This window comes from Cheilinus undulatus, linkage group 2, assembly GCF_018320785.1.
Source record: "Cheilinus undulatus linkage group 2, ASM1832078v1, whole genome shotgun sequence".
In the NCBI taxonomy this organism is placed as follows: Eukaryota; Metazoa; Chordata; class Actinopteri; order Labriformes; family Labridae; genus Cheilinus; species Cheilinus undulatus.
Window position 1 is genome coordinate 21883831 of NC_054866.1, and position 22740 is coordinate 21906570.

The 22740-nt window shown below is 39.1% G+C and overlaps 1 protein-coding gene across 14 annotated transcripts in view; it reads right to left on the minus strand.

Moving 5' to 3' along the window:
* Positions 1–543: 543 nt before the first annotated feature.
* The window catches only part of myo18ab (myosin XVIIIAb), a 202117-nt gene continuing 179920 nt past the window's right edge, over positions 544–22740 (minus strand). For 11 of the 14 annotated variants that reach the window (XM_041804133.1, XM_041804172.1, XM_041804122.1 and 8 more), the window contains 3 exons: positions 11501–11623; positions 7661–9145; positions 4743–4873 (listed from right to left, as the gene is read on the minus strand). In XM_041804133.1, the coding sequence (XP_041660067.1) occupies positions 7666–9145; positions 11501–11623 (1603 nt within the window). In that variant the 3' untranslated portion in view covers positions 4743–4873; positions 7661–7665. Of the gene's footprint in view, positions 4874–7660; positions 9146–11500; positions 11624–22740 lie in introns of all 14 variants that reach the window. The other 3 variants (XM_041804150.1, XM_041804142.1, XM_041804165.1) reach the window with 2 other exon arrangements.

Genomic DNA, 22740 nt, shown 5'->3' on the forward strand with positions numbered 1-22740 from the left:
GAAGGTTGCTCTAAAATGTTTCTGCAATGAAGAAAAGAGTTTATTTTTTAAGATGACAACATTTACAGGAAGAACTGTCAGTTTTACTTACAGTGTTGGTTTCTGATCTTAGATTTTTCTTACATGAAAATCTAAGCAAAGAGGAGTCTTCCTGTTTATATTAATGTGTGCTTCTAAAATCAAAGCCTTTCATTTAAGCCATCATGTAAAATATCATTTTTAAAGAAAAATCTTGTTACTGCCTTTGGATATCCAGCTTGATATCTGTAGAGCTAATTATTGTTTTTGCTCAGCTTTGGCACACAAAAAATAAAGAAAGCACTAACACAGGGGGCTGTGTCTCCCTGTAAGGCATTGCCAGGTCAAAACAGCTTGACTTTTCTCAAAGTTGATAAAAACATCCAAGTGGATCCATCATAAAAAACTTTTGCTCTTCATGTGCATGCCCTGTGGACACGTGGGAACAGAAAACACATCAAACTTCCAGATTTAAGGCATAAAGTGAAAAGAAAAAAGAAGAGGTCAGACTGATCACGGCCTGCAGGCTTTTTAAAACAATCACCATCATTTATTTACAATATATTAAACTGTAATGCAAAATTTATAACAAGTGGTCAATTTGTTCAATAATGAAAATAAACATGAACTATTTTCAAAGCTAGCATGAATCATACACATATTTATATATAAATACTGTGTGCAGTCAGCAATATTATGTCTGCTTCTTTGTTTTTTTGTTGTTTCTTTGTTAAAGTCAGACACTTTAAGGGTCAAAAACACATTTCCACACGTGTGTCGACTGCATAGAGAATAAAAATGAAGAGTCTACAAAAAGCATGTGTAAGAGAATCACACTCAACATCTCCCACAACTAACTACATCCACTTTTTTTTTTTTTTTTTTTAAATTCAGCCCCAAAAGCACTTCTGGACTTTAAATGGCTTCAATACTACCGTAATGCCACTAAGTGAATAACAGACACATGAGCACAGGAAGTGATGTCAGAGACCATGAAGATGCAGGTTCCTTTGTTCTTGCTGTTAGAGGCATCTCGGGGTTTAACACAGACAAACAAGCCTCACTCACATAGAGAGCAGGAGTTCACAGTATTATTAAACAGGCTTTAGTGTGTCCAGTTCATGAAGATACAGTTAAAGTACCAAACGAGGCCTTTAGAGAGGAGGCTGGTGACTTTCTACATGTTTCACATTCACATCAAAACCCATGAAAAGAACATCAATCTGAGAATAATTAGAATCGATTCAAAATAAGAGAAGATCTGCTTGCAGGAGTGACTCATTCTAACTAACAAGACGTCTACTAGAACAGTTTGCAAAGCAGCCCAAAACGTAATGACTTTTTAGGTGTCTGTTTCGCAAGGGGGAGAAGTTTGCAATTATTCCTAAGTGCGCCACAAAATACTTTATTTTTATGAGCTTTGGATGACATTCCTATACAGCTATGTAGAAGTTAAGAGTCGACTGCAAATATATGCTTCTCTGGGTCACTTTATCCTAAGATCATACACACATTTTTCTAAACTTGCAAATAAAATATTCTCATCTAGGTCCTTTATTTGCAAAAAATGGCGGCTGGTCAAGAGGAAAAAGGGATCCAGTCTTGGTCATACTGGGAAAAACGCAGCAATATACGTTGATGTCATTGATATCATTGACAATTTTTGCACCAAGAGCAGGACAACAGCACTCAGCAGAGGTCTAAATAACTGCACATTTTGGTTTTCTAAACCAGTTTGTATTTTCTAAGACAAAGAACAGACCTAATTAAGAATATTGCATTTGGAAGTTTAGGAAAAATTGATGTGGGCCCTTATTTATAAATATTCAAAGTAAGTCACATTTTGGTTATATTTACATAAAACCACGTTATGATAGTAAGTTATATATCCAACATGTATATGCTAAGTAACTATGGTGGCTACCCTATCTATTGGTGTTTTCACACATGGACAAAACTCCTAAAATGTCCCTAAATCTTTAGGGTGGGCTGTATGTGTGAATGCACATGGTCAAATTTAGATCAAGACTTTTTCAGGAAAAAGTCAGGATGAGCAGATGTGAGGACATATTCAGGAAAATCCACCACAAGCAGGTGAGGTGATGATATCAATATCACACTATCGGTGTGATCTTTGATCTTGTAGTGAAGCTGCTTGCTAGTGTCTCCTTCATCACTCATTCATGAATATGTCTAGCTTCTGATAGTGTTAATCAAGATTTAAAAAAAACCTGTCTCTAGCCTCATGAGATCTCCCCCCATCTGTCTGACAGGGAAAGTCTTTCACCTTAAACCCCCTGTCACATGGGCACAAAACTCTGGCATATGTGAACCATGGTTTTAACAGTTCTGGATGTTTCATTAGTTTTTATTTCCTTTTTACTTTCTGCTTTCAATTTGAGTTTAGTTTGAATGAGTTTTTAATGCTTGTTTGTTCGTTTAGTTTTTGTTTTGCAAAAATGCTTTGTTTTAGTTGTTCTAATTTGTTTTGGTGTTAGTTTTAGTTTTTAGACACTTGTTACAGGTGAGAACCAAAAGGGCCTGCAAAAGCAAACATGTATTTTTAAAAAACACTTTCAAATGGGCTACTCTTCACTTTTTATTTATTTATCCATATTTGATTTCAACTCAATCCCCTGGCTTGGGCATTTCATGTCAGTCAGTATATGGCTGTCAAAGACCTCAACTAGGGATATTTTGTTCTTGATTTCATTTTATTTTGCAAGGGTTGTTTTGTAAGCACACAATGCAGTTTTAGTTAGTTTTAGTTTTTAGTTTTAGTTTTTTGATAGTTTTGGTTAACTTGATAACCTTGATGTAAACATAAATTACAGAATTATTCAACCAGTCTTTTCAGGTAACCCCTTGTATAATGGCTACATGAAGCCAGGGTGTCTGATGTGTCAATGCAGACGGAAGTTAGGGTAATAACGTTTATTTCCATAAAGGTCCCTGTGCATACTTGTTTTCTGTTTGTCAGTATATTCTTTTCTACTCATTGATAATACCGTGACTCTACCGTAACTCTACTTAGCATTACCAGTACTGCATTGTTCTTTTAATGTCCTATATTGCTTCCTTAGACCTCCCACCCACCTGCCCACCCCTTGTTTTTGGACAGGAAAAATCTCCCACTGTGAGGTGAATGTGTAAAAACACAAACTCAGGACATTTGAGTGGCAGTCCACCTGAAATTTTTAGAAGTGCATCTGTGGAAATAGCTCACAGAAGGTTTCAGAGGAATATATATATACACACCTTAATGCAACACATTATGTATGTAGAAATCACATCTTTCATAATTTTAGATGTTAAAATACAAATTGTCATATTAGATGTATTGTACTATCTACTTCATAAATGCCCCTGCTTTTAAGTCCATTTAAAATTTTCCCTAAATTTAAATATTATCATATGTCTTATTACATGTGTTATGTCTAGTGTGAAGAAACTTATAAATACACCACAACCAAAGAAATTACAGACCCTACCTTCATACATTAGTTGGAAAAAGCCACTTTAAAGATAAAACCAGTTGTTTTAGGGCATGTAGTCATAATAAAATGTATTCTATGTGGTTTAGGAGAGAAAGACACTGGATAAATGCTCTAAAAACATTCCCAAAAGGGATGAAAACAGAATGGAAATTTGGGTATTCCCATGTGATTTGATGCCAAAGAGAAAACTGTAGAATGACACCAGTCTGTGCCTCTAACATGCTGGTTGAGGATCCCATATGCTCTGAGGTTTTTTTTTTGTGAGAAACCATTAAATAAGTGGTGCATAACGTCAAGTACATTCCCTTTAGAAAAGGAAGCACATCACACTTAAAACACAGACGGCACATTAAAGAAAAGCATGAGGACAGAGTCTTGTCATCACTGAAGAATTGTGGCAAGTTTTTAGTCAAATAGAAGTAAGACAAAGCGTTTCACAGAGGTAAACCTCAGGGAAATCAATTAGCCTGACAGCAGTCCTCTGCACAACAAAAAGTGTCAAACATCAAAAACTAAAGATTCAAATGGAGAAAAAAGACTTCGCAGCAGATACTGATGCAATCCTTGTCCCCTGTAAAGAGGAGATAATTTGCCAGCAAAAGGCAGAAAAACTGCAAGCAAACAAAAGGTGAGCAGATGAAGATGAGAGAGTGTTCAGCGTACAGAACAACAGCTGTTGACAAGCCAGCTGTGTCTGCAATGGCACTTATCCAGAAAAACAAAGAAGAAGAAACAAAAGGCTGGGACTTCTCCCAGGACTCCATTGGCAATAAGTAAAGAGTGCACACAGATTCAAACAAAGGCTTTTTGGCAATACATTGTACAATAGTAATACATGTTATTGTGGTGTTTAATATGTGAAGAAGAGAGACAAACAAAGCAAGAGAGAGGAAATCTTTTAGCACTGCAACCTTTAGTTCTTTGGCTCAGTTATAACCATGATAACTGGAGTTTATCTGCTGCATGCATGCAACCAGCAGGCAATAAAACGGAGCTGCTGAGAGTGCAGTGAGCTCACACTGACTGTATGTAACAAAAAAATGACCAAACCCTGCAATGATTTTACTGTTTTAGCATCTACAGTGTCTGAATTTTTCCTGCAGGATTGTAAATGCCTGACCGACCCCATCTTTAGGTTGTCTTTGCATGCTAACAGTCTCAGATGAATGGGCATGCACGCAGTCATCAAGGACTATGACGTGCTCTCATAAGGCATGCCCTCGCCATCATCATCTTTTAACTGGCTGCTGTATCTGTATCTGGAGTAGTAGGAGCCCGGGGTCGCCCCGCCTTCTTCTTTTTCTTCTTCTTCCTCTTCTTCGTCTGATCTGAAGTAGTAGCGTCTTCGGCCAGTGGGGCTGCAGCACAAGAAGACAAACAGAAGCTGATGTTATTGTCTAACAAGAGAGCAGGTAAAATGTGATGCTAAAAGAGTTCAGATCACCAATAAAAACAAAGAAGCTGCCTCATCATATCAACAACAGTTCTTCAACTTCCTGAGAACCTGCATGTACAAATGAGGTCATTACATTTGGACTTTCATACAACAATGTAATCATTTCTGTCATTAGAATTCTAGATAATTTTCTGGAATGTCATATGATGTTGAAGTCATTTGCTAAAAGTGTTGGGAGAAATTGCTGTGGTATTTCCAAGAAATTTCATGGAAGTTTGGTAATGGAATGAAATTTGCTTTGAACTCTGGGAATTCATGAGATTATTTGGAAGTTTGGTAATGGTTTGGTTTGTATTTGTTTGGTAATTTCCAGACATTTTTTGGGGGGGGGTTAGTACTGTTGGGGAATTTGCTTTGAATTTTAGGCATTTCCATGCAAATTTGGGAAATTTATATGTACATTTTTGGAATTTGTCTGAGAATTAAAATGGACTTTTGAAATATTCAACAATTTTAATGGAATATTTAGGGAATTTGTTTGGATGTTTGGGTGAAATTTCTATCATTTTCATGGAATTTTTCCGATGTTTGGGGAAATCTTAATAGAATTTTGTGTAGCTTATTTGTAATTATGGGGGAATCTTAAAGACATTTCTGGGGGAATCTGGGGTACTTGTAATGGGATATTTTGAAATATGTCTGAGAATAGTCACTGAAATTTTAGATAATTTTTGAAAATTTGTGTGAATTTTGGAAAGAAAAAAAAAACTACAAAAAAAAAAATAAACAGAACTTTTACTCATCCCAAGCAAATGGTATAAATTTAAAAGGCATTCCAAACAAATGCTCATAATTAAAGCTAAGAAACAACCTAAAGAAAACACTGTCTCACTGCTATCATTAGCAGCACTAGCTTTAGCATTGGTAATTTATGGCTATGTCTGACGTACTTATGTACGGCTTGTGCTGTTGATGGGGCAACGAGACTTCCATCATTTTTTTTATGCTGCGGTCAAAAAAAAAAAAAGACATTTCTATTCTAATTAATCTACCCTTACTACCCCATCATGGCAAAGTGAAAACAGAATTTTAGACATTTTTGCTAATTTATAAAAAATAACAAACTGAAATGACATATTGACATTAGTTGCAAATTAGCAGACATCATACGCCATTTAAGATCACTGCCAGACAATCCTGAATCGACAATTAAAATAACAAAATCCATGGATTTTTTTTAAAACTACCTACCCTAACTGTACAGTGTTGGGTCATCAACACTGAAGGGTTTAATTTTAGGATCATCATATAATCTTTTATCTGGCTAGTATTTGGTTAATACTTTGTTAGCTGGTTTAACCTCACAAATCTGAATCATATTTAAGTATCTTGTAAGTTTAGCATGGATGAAAATTGTTTTAGCTGTTCATCTATGCATTAAAATACATAAATGTTACAAATATTAATATCTTAAACACATTTATTGTGCTTTTTGAAGCCAAATAATATTTTTATTTTATAAGGGCACAGCAGGCTGGCACAGATCCTAAAGTGTTTGTTTTTTTTATAAAATGGGAATTGGTTTGAATCCAAATTCAGTTCCCCCAGAATCTGAACAAATCTATTTATGAGACATTGAAGGATTCCCACCAATTCTTGCACCTGGACAAAAATCATGACAATATTGTACCATGACACCAGCACTGCAAATCACACTGTGAGTTGTTTGAATTTTTACATCCTTGTTGTATTTTTTTTCTACCACAGTAATAATGAGGTTTCTTTTACTCTTTTGGTTATTTTGAGTTGTACATTTTTTTGCCACCACAAAGTAGCTGACAAATGATCCATGTTGTGAGGTTAGCCTTTTTGCTAGCATCTTGTTGACACAAAATCTCATGCAGTGTAGTTCAACTCTAGCATGCAAAAGTGATTACCAAAGTACACCATTCTAAAACTGATACAAAGCCCTGTGTCTAATGAGATTTCATCCTCCTATAATGCTGCAGCTGCAAGTGCAAATGCATGGAGAAGAGAAAATGTACTGTAATGAAATGAAATATAATCAATATATAAACGTGAGCCATTTTATAAGAAATGATTTCTGTTACTTTTCTGATGAGATAAAACCTCACTCCACTCAGCAGTCTACATGGAGCCCATACCAGCTTTTTCAAATTATTTAACATTCAAACTGCTTAAATATTGCAAACTGGGGGTTAATTACTGTCAACTGTGCATCTCAAATGAATTTAGCAGTTGGTGTAAATCAATGCTTGAGGTCTAATTATGCCTGCAGTGTTGGAGCTAGAAGGGGAAAAAAATGATTACAGCCTCTTTTAATTGACTCCTGTTATTTTTACCTTTCCAGGGCCATAAATCAATGTGACATCTCAGGAGTAATTAAAGGCTGAGTTTACATCCATATTGGGTGCAGCATTCTCAACAACTACACTTCCTGCTGTGGTAAAACAAGACTCTTCTGCTCTCCAAAGAGTCCTCGATGAGAGCACTGATGGTTCTGAACCAGTAAAATCCAGACTCAGATGTTGTGGTTACAAGTGTTTGGCTTGAAGTTGGAAATGTGGAGTAAACATCAAGCACTGTTAGCATGCCAGTGAGGAAAAATAATCCAAAAATCCAACACACAAATTAGAATTCAAACTGTGGAGGTCTAAACTAGGTCACATTAATTGGTTAGGTCACTCCATGCTTCAAAACATGTCTGTTTCGGGCAAGCACCACCTGCCTGCCTCAGTCACTGTCGGGCCGGTACAGGTACTTCATCATCAGGCTGTCCACCTTCTTCTTCCTCTTCTTATCCTCTTTTTTGTTCTGTGGCTGACTCTCACTCGTTGGCTCAGCTTCCTCCTCCCCTTCCGGACTGGAAGCTTTCAGAGTTGGGGCCTTCTTCACGCTGCTGGAACTTCTGTAGGAAATGGTCGAGGCGCCTGAGCTTGAGTCCGATTCAGAGTCAGACTCAGAATCTGAGGATGAAGAAGAGGATGAAGAAGATACATCTTTCTTCTTGGACTTTTTCTTGGATTTCTTTGACCTCCTCTTGGAGCTGCTCCTGTGGCGACGGTCGTCTCCCGAGCTGTCTGACTCGGAGCTGTGGCTTCTCTTCTTCTTCTTGCCTTTTCCTTTGCTCTTGCTGCGATGGCGGCTGCTGCAGCTGCTAGTGCTTCTGGATGGCCGTATGCAGTCCACAGCAGACGCGGATCGTCTCAGACTGCTGGTCGGGCGAGCACTGTCTCGCTTTAGGTTGCCTTCTTCGTCATCTTTTTTGGACTTCTCTTCGTCACCCTCTGAGTCTTCCAGACTCCTGCGCTTGAATTTGATGGGCTTAAAACTCAGCACCTCGTTGATGGCTTTCTCTAAGTCAGGGTCCAGGTAGTTTCTGTGGCTGACTGTTTTTATATCCATAGTATCCACTGGGTCATTATCGGTGGTTGATGATCTGGCTTGTGGTGGAGGCATGGACACACTTCTTCCAGTGGATGAGTGAGGGCTGTATGCAGACCTCTCAGTGAAGGCAACACTTCGACTGTCATCGAAATCAACATCAAACTCACTTAGGCGGCAGCTGCGGGCCAGCGACATATGGGAATCAGCTCGGCTAACACTCCCAGGACTTCGACCACCAGATCGCCTGCTGAAAGACGGACTGCTTGGAGTGCTGGAGTACAGTGAACGTCCTCTCTCCTCGTCAAAGCGTGAAGTGGTTCGTCGGCGTCCCAAGGGGCTTGACAGTCCTAAACTGATAGTGGACCTGGCATCATCATCAGGGCTTAACCGACGAGTAGAGGCACGACTTGGTGCAGTGAATGAAATGGTTGATTCTTTGTCAAAGTCCCCCCAGCGGCTGTCCATGCCTTTCCTGGCTCGGCTGTTGGCTTCAGAATACGCCTGAGAGATGACGGATTCTCTGTCGTTCATGTCATCGCCTACCTGAGACTTCCTCCTAGAACTGATGGAGTAAGTGTCGTCCTCTGTGGTTTTGGGTTTGGTTTTATGGAGAGACAGAGCATCTTCTGTGTCAGCATTCTCCTTAAGGGCACTAAAGAGGGCGTCTCCTTTGGAGTCGTGGTTGGATCGTTTTCTGTAACTGAGGGAGCTCATGACCGACACTGACCTGTTCGACTCTACCTCTTTACCCTCTTTATTCACCTCTTTCCACTCCTTACCCTCTTTCCACTCTTTCCCTTCCTTTGACTCTACATTTGCAGCAAATCTAGAGAGAAGGAACAATGGAAAGGACAAAGGAATGAAGACAAAGGGAGAGAGAATGACAAAGATGAGATATTGGATCAAGAAAGGTGAGTGAAAGAGGAGGATGAAAAACAGATGAATCAAACAGAAATGCAATGAGGTAGAATGTAACAGAAAAAAAGTGTACAGCAATGACATAAAATAGAAGGATTAAGAGGAGCGCAAATGGAGAAAACCAAAAGGGAATAACAAGCTTTTTTCTGCCCTGAAATGTGAACACTAAAATAATTTTACTGCCCACCAAAGACAGACAAAGGCCAGAGTCATGATGAGAATGGGAAAACCTGCTTCTAAATGCCACTTTAAAGCAAATGGAATATTTCAGTGATTGTGGCATTGTCTGTAGTACTGTACAGTAAAACAGTGACCACCCACTTGTTTGGCAGCTCTGGTTCTCAAAGTCCAAATCCAGGAATGGAAAATGGGGCAAAAGACTAAGGTAAAAGACTGTGTGCGTATTTATCTGGTGTGAAGGAACTACACAAAATACTATCCATTGCAATTCCCTGAATTCATTACAAATTGAAGCTTTTTAAACTTAGATAACATACATGGGTTTTCTTTCTTCATTTATCTTAGGGATGTGTGATATTCTGGCCTACAGTGATATAAATACTGATACACAAATGCACTTCAGACCTAAAACTTCAGGCCTTACTTTAAAGTTCTAGGATGAACAAGGACACAAAATTTTGTCCTTAAAACACATTTTGAAGTTTAAATAATGAAGCTGAACAAAGAAAAAAGACTTTAGCTGACATAAAGTTATGTGCATACGTTCTAGGCATGTAGGACACGAAAGATCATCAAGTTGCCCTTTGAGCCACTACCCGTGACTGGGCAGGGGCATCCAGAGTCAAGCTTGACAAAAGTCAACATGTGTGTCGCTCTGCAGCCAAGGTCAAGCTCGACAGTATCTCTTTTGACCGGGTCTTATCACCCAGGACACCACCAGAGGGCCCTTGGGATATCCACAACATGACCAGGGGCTCGTGGCAACCCTACGTCCCTCCCAGAATTCACCATCTGAATGTCGCAGCTGAAATCAAGACTCATTAGACCAGACAATGTTTTTCCAATTGTCTATTGCCCACTTTTGGGGAACAGTGACTGTAGCCTCAGTTTTCTGTTCTTAACTGACAGGAGTGGCACCCAGTGTGGTCTTCTGCTGCTGTAGCCAGTTTGCTTCAAGGTTCAATGTTAAAGATTCAGAGATGGTATTATCCATACCTTGGTTGTAATGAGTAGTTATTTGAGTTACTGTTGCCTTTCTATCATCCGGAACCTGTCTGCCCATTCTCCTCTGATCTCTGACATCAACAAAGTATTTTCATCCACACAACTGCCTCTCACTGGATATTTTCACTTTTTTGGACCATTCTCTGTAAACCCTAGAAATGGTTATGCATAAACCCCCAGTAGATCAGCTGTTTTTGCAATACTCAGACCAGACTGTCTGGCATTAACAACCATGCCACGTTCAAAGTCACTTAAATCCCCTTTCTTCTCCATTCTGATGCTCAATTTGAACTTCAGCAAGTCGTCTTGACCACGTCTATATCCCTAAATAAATTGAGCCGCTGCCATGTGATTGCCTGATTAGCTATTTATGTTAACAAGCAATTGAAAAGGTGTACCTAATAAAGTGGCTGATGAGTGCAGGTTGTAACATTGGCAAATATCTGACAATACCAATAATTAACTTTTCAAGCTGAACATCTGCCGATACTCATGCCAATACCACTGTGCATCCCTAATTTAGCTCACTGAGAACTGGGCCACAGGTTTGCTCTACTTTTTACCTGAATATTAAAGTCAGTAGAATTGTAATGATGTTTCTAGAGCTGGAAGTTCTTAGGAGCTCCATGAATCAATGTTTGCCTATAGGGACGCAACGCTAACAGAGATTTAAAAGCTCCAAAAGTTTTTAAAGTTGGGAGTGGCTCAGCTGGGGGATGGAAGTTAAATCTTGTGGTAAGGAGACAAATCTGGGGCAATCGAAGCTGTCAGCTCGCAGACACATTCATTAATCTCAGCGCACGGCTCAGGTAGACGATGCCAGCTGGCCACTGGGCATGTCGATAAATCTACCAGGGAGATGGTTTGTTTTTGGAGAAAGAAAGTCCCCTCTTCACCAAGCGTCTGACAGCAAAGACAAAGCAGCTACAGAAATACATTTAGGATAAGCAGAGGTCTTATTCCTGCAGAATATTCTGCTCTGCTTTATTTCCTCTGGGTCAGATCATGTTTAACATTTCACCAGAAACAGAAAAACCCAATGCTGGAAGAGACAGACAGAAGCAGCCTCAGTACTGACCTGGAGCTCTTAAGGCTGCCGTCATCTGAAAGGTTCTTGGCTGAACCTTTGCTTTTGGACAACCAGGACTTCACCCCGTCCACACGATCCTCCAACTCAGAGTCTGTGTCTGAATCCCCCTGACTGGAGAGGAGTCAGAGACAGGAGAGCAAGTCAGAGGAAGCAGAGAAGCTTATAGAGAGCGAGTCATTCAAAGAGAGCAAAGGTGAAGACATGTTAGTGGGAAAAGAGGGTCAACACTGGTAGTATCGTTCCTGTAAGTCTCTGCCGCTGTGGAAGCAGACGATAAAAAGCAGGCTGTAAGTGTTAGCGCGGCAGCAGAGAGGGATTGTGGCGTTTATTCAGGATGAAAGGCAGCTCATGCAGTCAGCTCAGAGAGCCCCTGTAAACACACAAACATGCCCACGAGAGGTTGTAAAGCTGTAAACACCACACAACATTCCCACTGTTGTCATTGTTAGATGAGTACTTTATGTTCTGCTACTACAAACATTTTACCTTCACTTGTCCGCAGCTGCTTCAGAGCTCGAGTACAACCACAACAGAAACCAAACCAACAGTGCTGAGTTTTTTCCTTTTTTTTTTTTTTTTTAAACAACCTGACCTTTATTTTCACAGTGTTGACCATCACTTCTTTGGGGAATTACAGAAACTTAACACAACACATTCACTGCTGATGTCAGAGTTGGAGCCAAAGCAAAAAAAAAAACAGAAAAAAAATGGAAAGGTAAACAGGAAAAAATCTAGCTTTCAATGGACGATTGCCACAAATCCTCTTTGGGGGATGGATGTTAAAACACAAAAAGCCATCACCTTTCATCAGCCATTCTTCTGCCATCACCTCAGTATAATGTCTACATAAAGTTGGGATGAGCTGATGTGAGGATCCAAAAGGGTATAATCAGAAACATTCACCCCAAGCTAGTGGGGGTGGGTGGGGTATGAGGACCACAAGGCATGGTTGCATGTGTCCAGTGCAATCTCTTAGTTGATAATGTGATCCTGTTGAACTACACATAGCAGATTCTCAATATGGCATCATACAGTGGATTGTATACAGTTGAGTTGACCATTTTCATGTTGCTTTTTTTTATTTCAAGTCTTGCCTTCTAAGACCCCACATCCCTATTCCCATCTCACAGGGATAGTCTCCCACTGTGAGATGCAGGTGTGAGCAACCAGATAAGAAAGATTAAAGCAGCAGTCATCCTGAAAATCTCTTAAAATTTTAAGGAGTTCATGTGTGAAACGGTTAAAATACGGTTTTGTTCAAACAAGTAGAAGAGAATGATGTTGTACAAGAAGAATCTCTGCCTGAGGACATGAGACGCTGTGGTCGATAAGCTTTTAAGACAACATTGTAAAGGTTAAATATTGTGCAAAATACACTTTTTTCAGGGTTTTCTAACAAAAACATGTGCCCCTGGCTTGTCCACAATCCCCTCAAGAATCAAGAAAATCCATTCCCTCCTTTCTTTCTCCACCTTTCAGAAAAAGTGTGCTGAAACAAGCTGTTCTCAGATTTTCCCCTCATGATGTCATGGAGGGAATTTGCACCACTCCCAGGTCTGGTTTGCCCTCCCTGCTTGGAAGAAAGTTCTGCCCTCCTCTCCTGATACTGCTGGCAGCTAAAAGGAGTATCAGGAGAGTCATTTCCTGAGGAGGTGGAGTCAGGGGCAGATTCAGACAGCTCATTAACATTTAAAGCCTTGTTCTGAGCAGGGCTGAAACAGAGGGGGTTTTAGACATGCAAAAATCCAATAATGGAGTGTTTTTTCAGAAATATACTTCACAGGCATAATAATATAATAATAATAATATCTTGAATTTATATAGCGCCTTTCAAGAAACCCAAGGACGCTTTACAGGGACACATAGACATGGACAAACTATGTGAGGGGTAGGATCCTACAGGCATGAGACCAATATAAACTTGTCTTAAAAGGATAAAATATGTGACCTTTAAAAAACCATAATGTATATTTTTCTGTTTCTTTATTTACTTAAAGTTGTCTGATAGTTTTTTCTTAATGTCAGTTCTAAGGAAAAACACAAAATCTAAATCTGCAGTTAACTATATAATGGCTATCCTCAACCATTTCCACACTGAATTTAAAGAAAAAAATGATATATAGTACCTTAAATACAGAGGTGGGTGGTAACGCGTTACATTTACTCCGTTACATGTACTTGAGTAGTTTTTATGAAAAATCCTACTTCTGAGAGTAGTCATTGAGCAGAATAATTTTACTCCTACTCTGTTACATTTATGATTAAAAAACAATACTTCTACTCTGTTACATTGGGCATGCACTGGTTGCTACTTTTACTTGTCTATTATTTATTATTATTAAGTATTTTTTACACTCAGCTGAGCTCTCACAGTAGCGTGAGGTAAAATCCCCAGCACCACAGGGTAAACAGCGGAGTGACCCCTCTCCCTAAACTATCAACGGTTGGAGATAATGGCTGAAGATGCAATACCTGTGTCTCTTTTAGAGGAGCATGCTCATCCCTGGTCCAACATCAAGACTCATTGCCTTTCAAACGACGAGGAACAACAGCCACATATTGCGCTGCCTACTGTCTCTACCTAAAACGGTGGAAATCTCAAGCTTCAAAAGTAGCACATCAAATCTAAGAAAGCATGTTATGGTAAGTAAGATAAATAAGCTAATGACTGCACTGCTAGCTTGCTAAACATATAAGTTCAAATCTCTGTTTTAACCTGCAGACTGCAAATAAACAGTTGTGTCAGTGATAAATGACGTCACATGTCCAACCACCTATGAAACTCTGCCACAAATGTGATTTTACACGGCATTATTTAACATTACGTCGTAGGTGATACTATCATGTGCATGTGGCATATCTCATATCAGTGATTATACCTAACATGGTTATAACGTGGGGCTAGTGGGCTGAAGTTGTCGAGTAATAATCAGGATAAAAATTTATAAATTGGAGCTAAAAATAAAAAATTAAATAAAAAAGGGCAAAAAATCAGAAATGAAGCCAGTTCATGAGATTAATCTAATAAATATGAGCCAAAAAACATTAACACATGATAAAATGAATATAATGTGATTAAAAAGTAAGAACTGCAAGGTATAAATTCATGTATGTAAGATTAAAATCATCATGTAGAAATAAGACAACTATGAGAGAGAGTCAGTTTTTTTCTCATTATATTGATTTTTTCCTCCCATAATTGTGATTAACAAATATAATTTGACTGCTGCTTTATGTATTAAGTTAATTTTCTAAATTTATTTTACTTTCGGCAAGTTATGCTACTTAATTTATGACAATGTGCAGTTTACATTACTACCCCTGAATAATATGTTGTAGGGCAATATGTTTTAATAAATTGCCCAAATGAAGTTACTCATGAAGTTACTCACTACTTGAGTAGTCTTTTTGTAAGGTACTTATTAACTCTCACTCAAGTACTTATTTTCATGAGTACTTTTACTTCCACTTGAGTAATTATTATTGTTTAGTAACAGTACTTTTACTTGAGTACTGTAACTGTGTACTCTACCCACCACTGCTTGAATACTGACTTCATAGAAGAAGCTATCAGAGCAACATGAATGTGATTTTCTGTTCTTTCACAGAAAAAAAAAGGTTTCATAATGGTGTTTTGTGGAAATATTTACTACTGTTTCCAAAAGGTAAGAAATTATTAACAACACATGCCATTTTAACAAAGCTACTACAAAAAGCACTACACCTAGACATCAAATAATCTCTGCAATTCTAAAGGCTTCTCTTCAAGGCTGTATCCATGTCAGCAGTAACTGAAATTTCTGCCGATGTTTACAGCTGATATATCAGCCATAAAAACTGACAGCCCAAGGATGTTTTCCAACCTGGAGAATTGTGTTTTCATTACATTGTATACATATGGTTTGGTTTCACACTAGAATTATTGCAAACATACTGAACATGACAAACCTACGTGATATCATCAACTACGTGGGTTGCGTGTCTCTACACTGATTGGTTAGTTAGCCGGCAGGTGTCTGACATCCGCATGTTGAATGCGTGTAGCTTGTTTGTAGAAAAATATGAATGAAATAGCCATTTCCTGCAGCTGTAGTTTCTCTATCTTTAGGTGGAACTATTCTCTCGTCCACTCCTTTCGTCTCTCTTTCATCCTGTCTTAAAACAGTTGGAAAGTTTCCATGTTTTTTTCCAGTTGACCCCTAATAACATTATCTCCTCTTCTCCTCATGAGCTCCCGCAGCTCACTTTGTTTTTGTGTTGGATTTCCTTTTTTCTGGTTCTTTAGCTGTAACTTCCTGTCAGTTATACGAAGGTCTGAACCTTCCAAAATAATGCTTTACACTGGGCATAAAACAGACCATGGCCTGGTTCTGTCCAGACTGAGACCCCCGCTTTCGGTCAGACCATGGTCTGGTTCTTTGGAGTGGACCATGGTCCAGGGAAGGTTTTACACCTATCATTTTGGTTTCTATCAAACTGAAGAGTCTGAAAGTTTGGACCAAACTACGTAGGTGGGAAAGCCCCATAAATTATATGTCCACTTAAAATATCAGCACATGTACAACTGTACCATTAGGTATAGATGGTTACCTAGGATGATGGTTCACTCAAGGAGGCCTACAGTAAGACATGAACATTGTGATGGAACTCCTACATGAGAAACAACTACCAGACTGTCCACTTACCCGCTCCTCTCTCAGCCCGGCTTGACTCAGCTAAAGTGAGTTTGGAAATAATTGCATATCAGAAAAAATCTTACACCATCCCTTAATTGTGAATGACCAAGTATTAAAATGAAACAGAAAAAAAATGACCAAGACTTACCAACTGATCATTTTTCATGAAGTTTGATAAACACATACAAAAATGATCTAAAACAATTTTGACTGTTAAATTATTAATTAAATAGTTCCTTAAAAATGTAAAACTATCTTAAGTTTGATCATTTTTCACCTTTGAAATATTCTTATTTTTATGAGCAGAGTGGAGATGCAGTCCACTTGTTATCAAATTTTAATCTTTTTAGTAAGATTTTTCAATCAAACAAGTCCAACAATCCTGAAAACCTGGTCACCCTTTTGCCAGCAGGGGGTCGCAATCACGTTTGAACCTCAGGTACTGGAAGTCAAGACTACGATCTCAAAAAACTGTGTAATTAAGAAAGGGACAAAAAGACAAACAACCTTGGCTTTTTGTCACAAAAGGGTGAAAGATCTAGCTTTCATAGTTTTAATTTGACTTAAAAATAAACAGGATTACAGAAATAAACATCTATTCTCGATTTAATGTGACTGAAGTTATAAAATATTCACTTGTGGTTTTTCAGACCTTTGATGAAACTACAACCATTTGAAAAGAAAGCAAAAACTATGAAAACATCTATTTTAGAGAAACATTTTTCATTCAGTGCATTCCAAAAACCTCGAGATTTCTTCTTCATTTGAGAATTATGTCCACTAGCTGTGCAGCACACACACTGATCTGCATACCCTCATCATTTCAGCTCTTGACACTTGACAGAATGATTTGGTACACAGCTGGGCACTGCACTGTTTTTCCTCTCAATTATCATTACATGTTCACAAACCACCGCGAGCCGGGGAGTAAAATAGAGGGCTTGTCATAAAATTTGACACGGATGAAAAGAGCGCCACACTCATTAAGTGTCGTCAGAGCCCAGTGCTTGTGTGGTGCTGTGAAATTACGTTGTTACAGCTTAATAGTCCTGCAGAGACATGGCAGGGGCGGCTCTACATCTCTGCATCTGTTTCAGAGAGACTCCCACCGTGTGCAGAGAGAAATATTCTACTCTCTGAAACACAGAGAACCACCTATAATTAAAATCATTAGCAGGCAGAGACAAAAGCTGGCTGCTTTTTAAAGAGGAGATTCTGTCCAGTGAGACATAAATGCAGAGCTTTTAGAGAATACAATAACCTCATGTGGTGGCTGCTTTCATAGTGAAGAAGAGGAGAGAGCAATGGGAGGAAGGGTAGGGAGTGACGGACTCTTAAGCTGTAATTAGCTTTGCAGGACATGCCTCGGCTATTAGACAATCTAGGGATTTGCTGCTGCAGACTGTTCTGATGACGGAGCAGCAAAGTCTGTATAAACATCATTTAATGAGCGGGGAGGATGCTTTGACATCAGGTGGCAGAAACCAAATCTAGACATGTTGTCTAATCTAACAATTAAACCCAGCAAAGATTTTTGTGTTGGCTGAGTTTTAGAGGGTCAAATCTTCCCTACAGCTCTTGTAAATTAGTCTAACCTTTGTCAGCACTGGAAACACATTTTAAAGACTCACACTGTGAGAAAAAAGAATTCTAAATATGGAGCATTAAAATCAGATTGCCTTTCAAAGTGGCATTGCTTATCTTTTTACACTTAGTTTTTAGAAGTTTTTAAAACTGAAACTCAAAACTAAAACTCAATAGGATCAACCTCATCCAGATACAGGCTTTTATAGAAAATAAAATATTGATTATTGGTGCTCCAAACTGGTCTATGTACAGTTTAAGTGGGAGGCCCACTTAAACTTGAAGAGATCCATGATTCCAAAAAGGATAAGATTTTGTGTTTTAAGAAGAACACAGTGTCTTTTAATCTCATTTGTACAAATTCAGCTGATGCAAAACAGTGAAAAAAAAAACCCAGACTGTCTGTTGACAGTTGGTGGTAATTGCACCACAGTATTCAAAAGAGGTTACACAAACTTTCCAGTGATCATTTCCAGACTTTTTCATCAAATTGTCTTTCTTGCTCTATCTAGGGAAAACCTATGTTTTAAACAGTGAAACTCAACTTTTAAGGGCTGGCCTCACAATACAGTGTAAAAATGTTCCCACCCCTCCTAGCTCATCATCTTAATGTGGAAAGAACTGAGCTCCGTCAGATTGAAATCTCAGTTCTGTGCAGAGTAAGGGCTTGTGTCCATAGCTGGTGTTTTTAGAGCTGGCAGCGCTTATGTCACTTTCAGAGCGTTTCTCAAAAGTGTTCCTTGTTGCTACGTTACAAAAAAAAGTATCCCACTTTCCTCAGCAGACTCTGTAACATTGTTTTGAAATAGCTCTATGTGCTTCACATTTCTGAGATTAAAAGAAGTATCACACAGAAGACATGCAGACAATGTAAAGGACTCCTGTCCTGACACATGCAGCAGCTGCAGATATGAAAATTACCCATGAAAAAGACAAAGAAAGACAAGTCAGATGGGTTTTAGAACTGTCAAATGTCCCGCCCCTTCTTGATTTTGATTGACATGTGAGGGAGAAGTGACGTGATCACTCAGAACGCTGGACTACACTGGCTTTGTGTCCAAGTTGTGTCTAAGTCACGAGCGCTTTATGTTTTGTGGATTAGACCTTAAGACAGAGTACACAGTGGAATTAAAAGATACACAATTGTTGGAGCTGTTAGCAGCCACAATCTATTGTTGACAAATCAGTCTCTTTAAATTCAGTATTTTCTTTTCACATGGCAAAATCTATATCGATAGGCGTATTGGCAGGTGCATGCGGTGATACTTCACCCTGTCAATTTTTTGAGCACAGGCCTAATTTAAATGTAGTTCTGACCTACAACCTCAGTCCTTAAAATGACCAATTTAAATTTTGAGGATGAACAAATGAACAGATTTCAGTCCTAAAAACACGAGTTAAAGAGAAAGGAATGATGCTGAATAAATAAAATGACTAAAGCTGACGTAGGTTTGTTGGTCCAGCCTCAAACTCCACAAATTCCTTTCTTGACCGGTATTTACCGCTGATTCAGGCACATATTTACAGCCAAAACATTGGCTATAAATATCGACAGAAATTTTCATATTTGCCAATACAAATAATTCACTTTTTAAGCTCTTATCTTCTAATATGGATAACATACTGACAATATAGTGCATCCTTAGTTGTTTTGTTTAACTCCTGTAATCCAGTCTGAATCCTGCTCTCTGCTGGGATCAGGATGATCCTGTTTTTTTTGGATAAAAGTTATTACATCTTCTCAAAAATGTTAACCCAAACTGGGAGTTTTATTTAGATGAAAAAAAACTACAACTTCATTACTCAGTCTGATGATTTTGTAACTTTTTAGTCCTAACAGCCCTACTCAAATCTTTAATCCAATCTGATATCTTTAACCAAATCATATTGCCTTTAATCACTCATAGCCTGGATGTAACAATAGAGTATGGTTAATGCACTTAGAATATATATACTTTCTACCTCTATTGATGGATACTACTTACCACTGTGGGTAACAGGTTTCCTGCCTTGCCTGGGCGTTACATTTCTCTCTAAATTGCACCCACATGTGTTTAATTTAAGAGAAATAATGACTCTTGGTAAAAGTTTGTCTAATTCAGAGTAAACTTCTGACCATCATTATTCTCAGACTCTCCTATCTGTGGACACATTCCTGATACATTCAGAGCACACAGACTCCTCTCAGGTCTACACACACACCACGGTGGTGGGCACTATGTAATTGAGCGCTTCACACACCATGTCAGCCACAATTTATGTCCTTGACCACCACACCATTAGTTAAGGCCTGCTGAAAGCCTGAGGGAGGCAAACAAACACAGCACGGTGGAGACATTAATTGTCTGTGACACTCTGCCGCCATTGGTTGTACATCTCTGTTACACACTATTACATTCATCATTAGCTTGTATGGATCCTCCTCGTCTCCTCTGTGAGCCCTGGGTCTTATAGACGCCCTGCTCCTGCCCCTGTGATAGAAAGCTGTGCAGTGGGTAAAGTCCCCATGGCTTTGCAGCTCACACAGACATATGCATCCTCTCATAGAGCATCAGCACACTCACACTTTGAAAATGCCGCTCATTTGCAGTGTCACATGAAAAGGTAACACTGTTAATCTCCCCCCACAGTGAGCCGGGACTTCAGTACGATACACTTATTCAAACAGTCATTTATTAACTGTGCAAAGTAGCTACTTCAGTCACGACATCCAGGACTGTTTGTAGTCTGATTTATGGGCTCAGTAACTTTTAAGACTTGAATTTTAGACATAAAATGACAAGTTTCTGATTGGGCTGCCTGAAAAAATGTTTGACTAACAGCCAGGTAAATTTGTCTTACCCTTGGGACCAGCTTCAAAATCACTTGTATGAAGGTTTCAAGTCAGACATTTTTACTCTGTCTCATCTTAGGCTAGAAAAGAGGACTAAATCTGTTCTTTCATGACCTGTTATTGTTACAAGGAAGAGATATGACTAAACTGACAAAAAGGGGACTCCTACTATTATGTAGTGGGGTCCTTTTGCAATAATATTAGGACAGTTCAGATCAATACAAGGAATATCACGGTTCCTGTCTTAGGGTGCACACATACAGCTTGTTTCAGCACACTTTTTTCTGAAAGGTGGGGGGGGGGGATTGTTGACAGGCCAGTGGCACATATTTTTGCTAGAAAAGCCTGAAAAAGTGTATTTTGCACAATATGTGACCTTTATATAGAAGACCTCTGCATCGGACCAATGCAAACCTCTGTTGAAAGGAAGGATCGCATCAATTACATGTCATGTCCATGTTGCATACCTTGCTTGAGCTTGTGTATGAGCAACCATACTGTTCCAAAACACTCCTGATCCAACCATGCCAGAAACAAGGAAGAGAACCAGTATGGAGCAATCAAACAAGTCAAGCAAACTAAGCTTTGGGGGTCAAACATGCTTTAGTTCCATTTGGACTGTCAAGTGTGTTTGCACCCTTCCTTCTTTAAAACCCTTTGATTATTTTTTGTGGTATTCTTATTTGGTTTAAATGTCAAAGACTTTATGTTTTCCACTAGTCTGAGAATCCTACTTGCCTATTTTCTAGGCAATGACATGGTTTTGGTTGGTTGGACTTTGTCGTTTTCACTTAAGCTTATCTAGAAGTAGAAGGACAAACAAATTAAAGACATTAACCCTCTCTATAGAAAATGTGAATGTCCAGGATGTGCAATTTGTTGTTTGCAAAGGTACTGGAGAATAAAGGCCATTGCAGTTAGCACATTAATGCCACCATCACTGACATTTAGAAGAACATTTATAGCTGTTTACTGCACTAAAAAAGCATTTTATATGGATGCTTTGAAGTATTACAGCCTTTAATTGATAAATAAATTTATGAGAGAAGAGGAAGATTGGAGAGCATATGTCAGAAATTTTTATGGAGAGTATTTGATGTTTATATTCTGTATTGACAGTACTTTTAGGCATGTTAGCGCAAAAATCTGAGGCTGCAGAAAGGTGAGGTGTGGCAAGTAAGCTGCCCGAGGCCATCATCAGGCATGAAGGAGGACTGACATAACCCAGGTCGTGCTCTGGACATCCTTGCATATTACCAGGGGCAAGCAACAATAATCTGTTGTCCAAAGTCGACACCTTTGGCGTAGTGTACATGGTGGATGTGGCAAGTGAGCACGACCAGGGGCTGGTAGTAGGGTCACCATGAGCCCCTGGCCATGCTGTGGATGTTCCAGGGGCCCAAAAAACACCGGTGTTTTCTGGGTGCATCATCAGTGGATGAAAAGATCTGGACAAAAAAAATGCTGCTGAACTTGACCATGGCTACCTAGCAACACATGTGTGTCAACATGTGTCGAGCTTGACTCTGGCTGCCCTACCCCCTCTCTCTAGCCCTGGGTTGTGGCATAAAGGGCCCGTGATGAATCGTTAGCGCTCTACATGCCTAAAACTTCTGCACATGACTGTGGGTTAAATTATACTTTGAGGGTTTTTTTAGTTTGTATTTTTTTGTATTGCTCTTATTATCTTTATATGTATTACATATTTCATATCCAGAAACAGGGACATAGTTAACTTTGCAAAGCAGATGGATACGCCCGTTTCCGTGTTTCTCACTGGCAAATCCATCTTGCATAGCTCCCGTCTGAACAGTTTGGGCCTGGCTAGAAAGTAACAGGACCAATCAGCGTCGAGGGGCAGTACGTTCAGGCGCGGTGGAGTCGTGACGTAAACAAGCAGCAACAAGAGGCCGGTGCAATTATGGCAGAAGACATTAGCGTGGATGCTGCTAAAGCGCCAGTTTTTTCAGAATTTGACGACATATCATCATTAAAAGAAGAACAAAGAACAGCAGTGAGTTGTTTTCTTTTCAAAAACGACAAAAGTCATGTACTGACATGTCTACAGTCGCAATGATTCACGTTATGCAGTTCTCTACAGAGTTTACTCCTTCGGTAGGGGCATAGCCATAGAC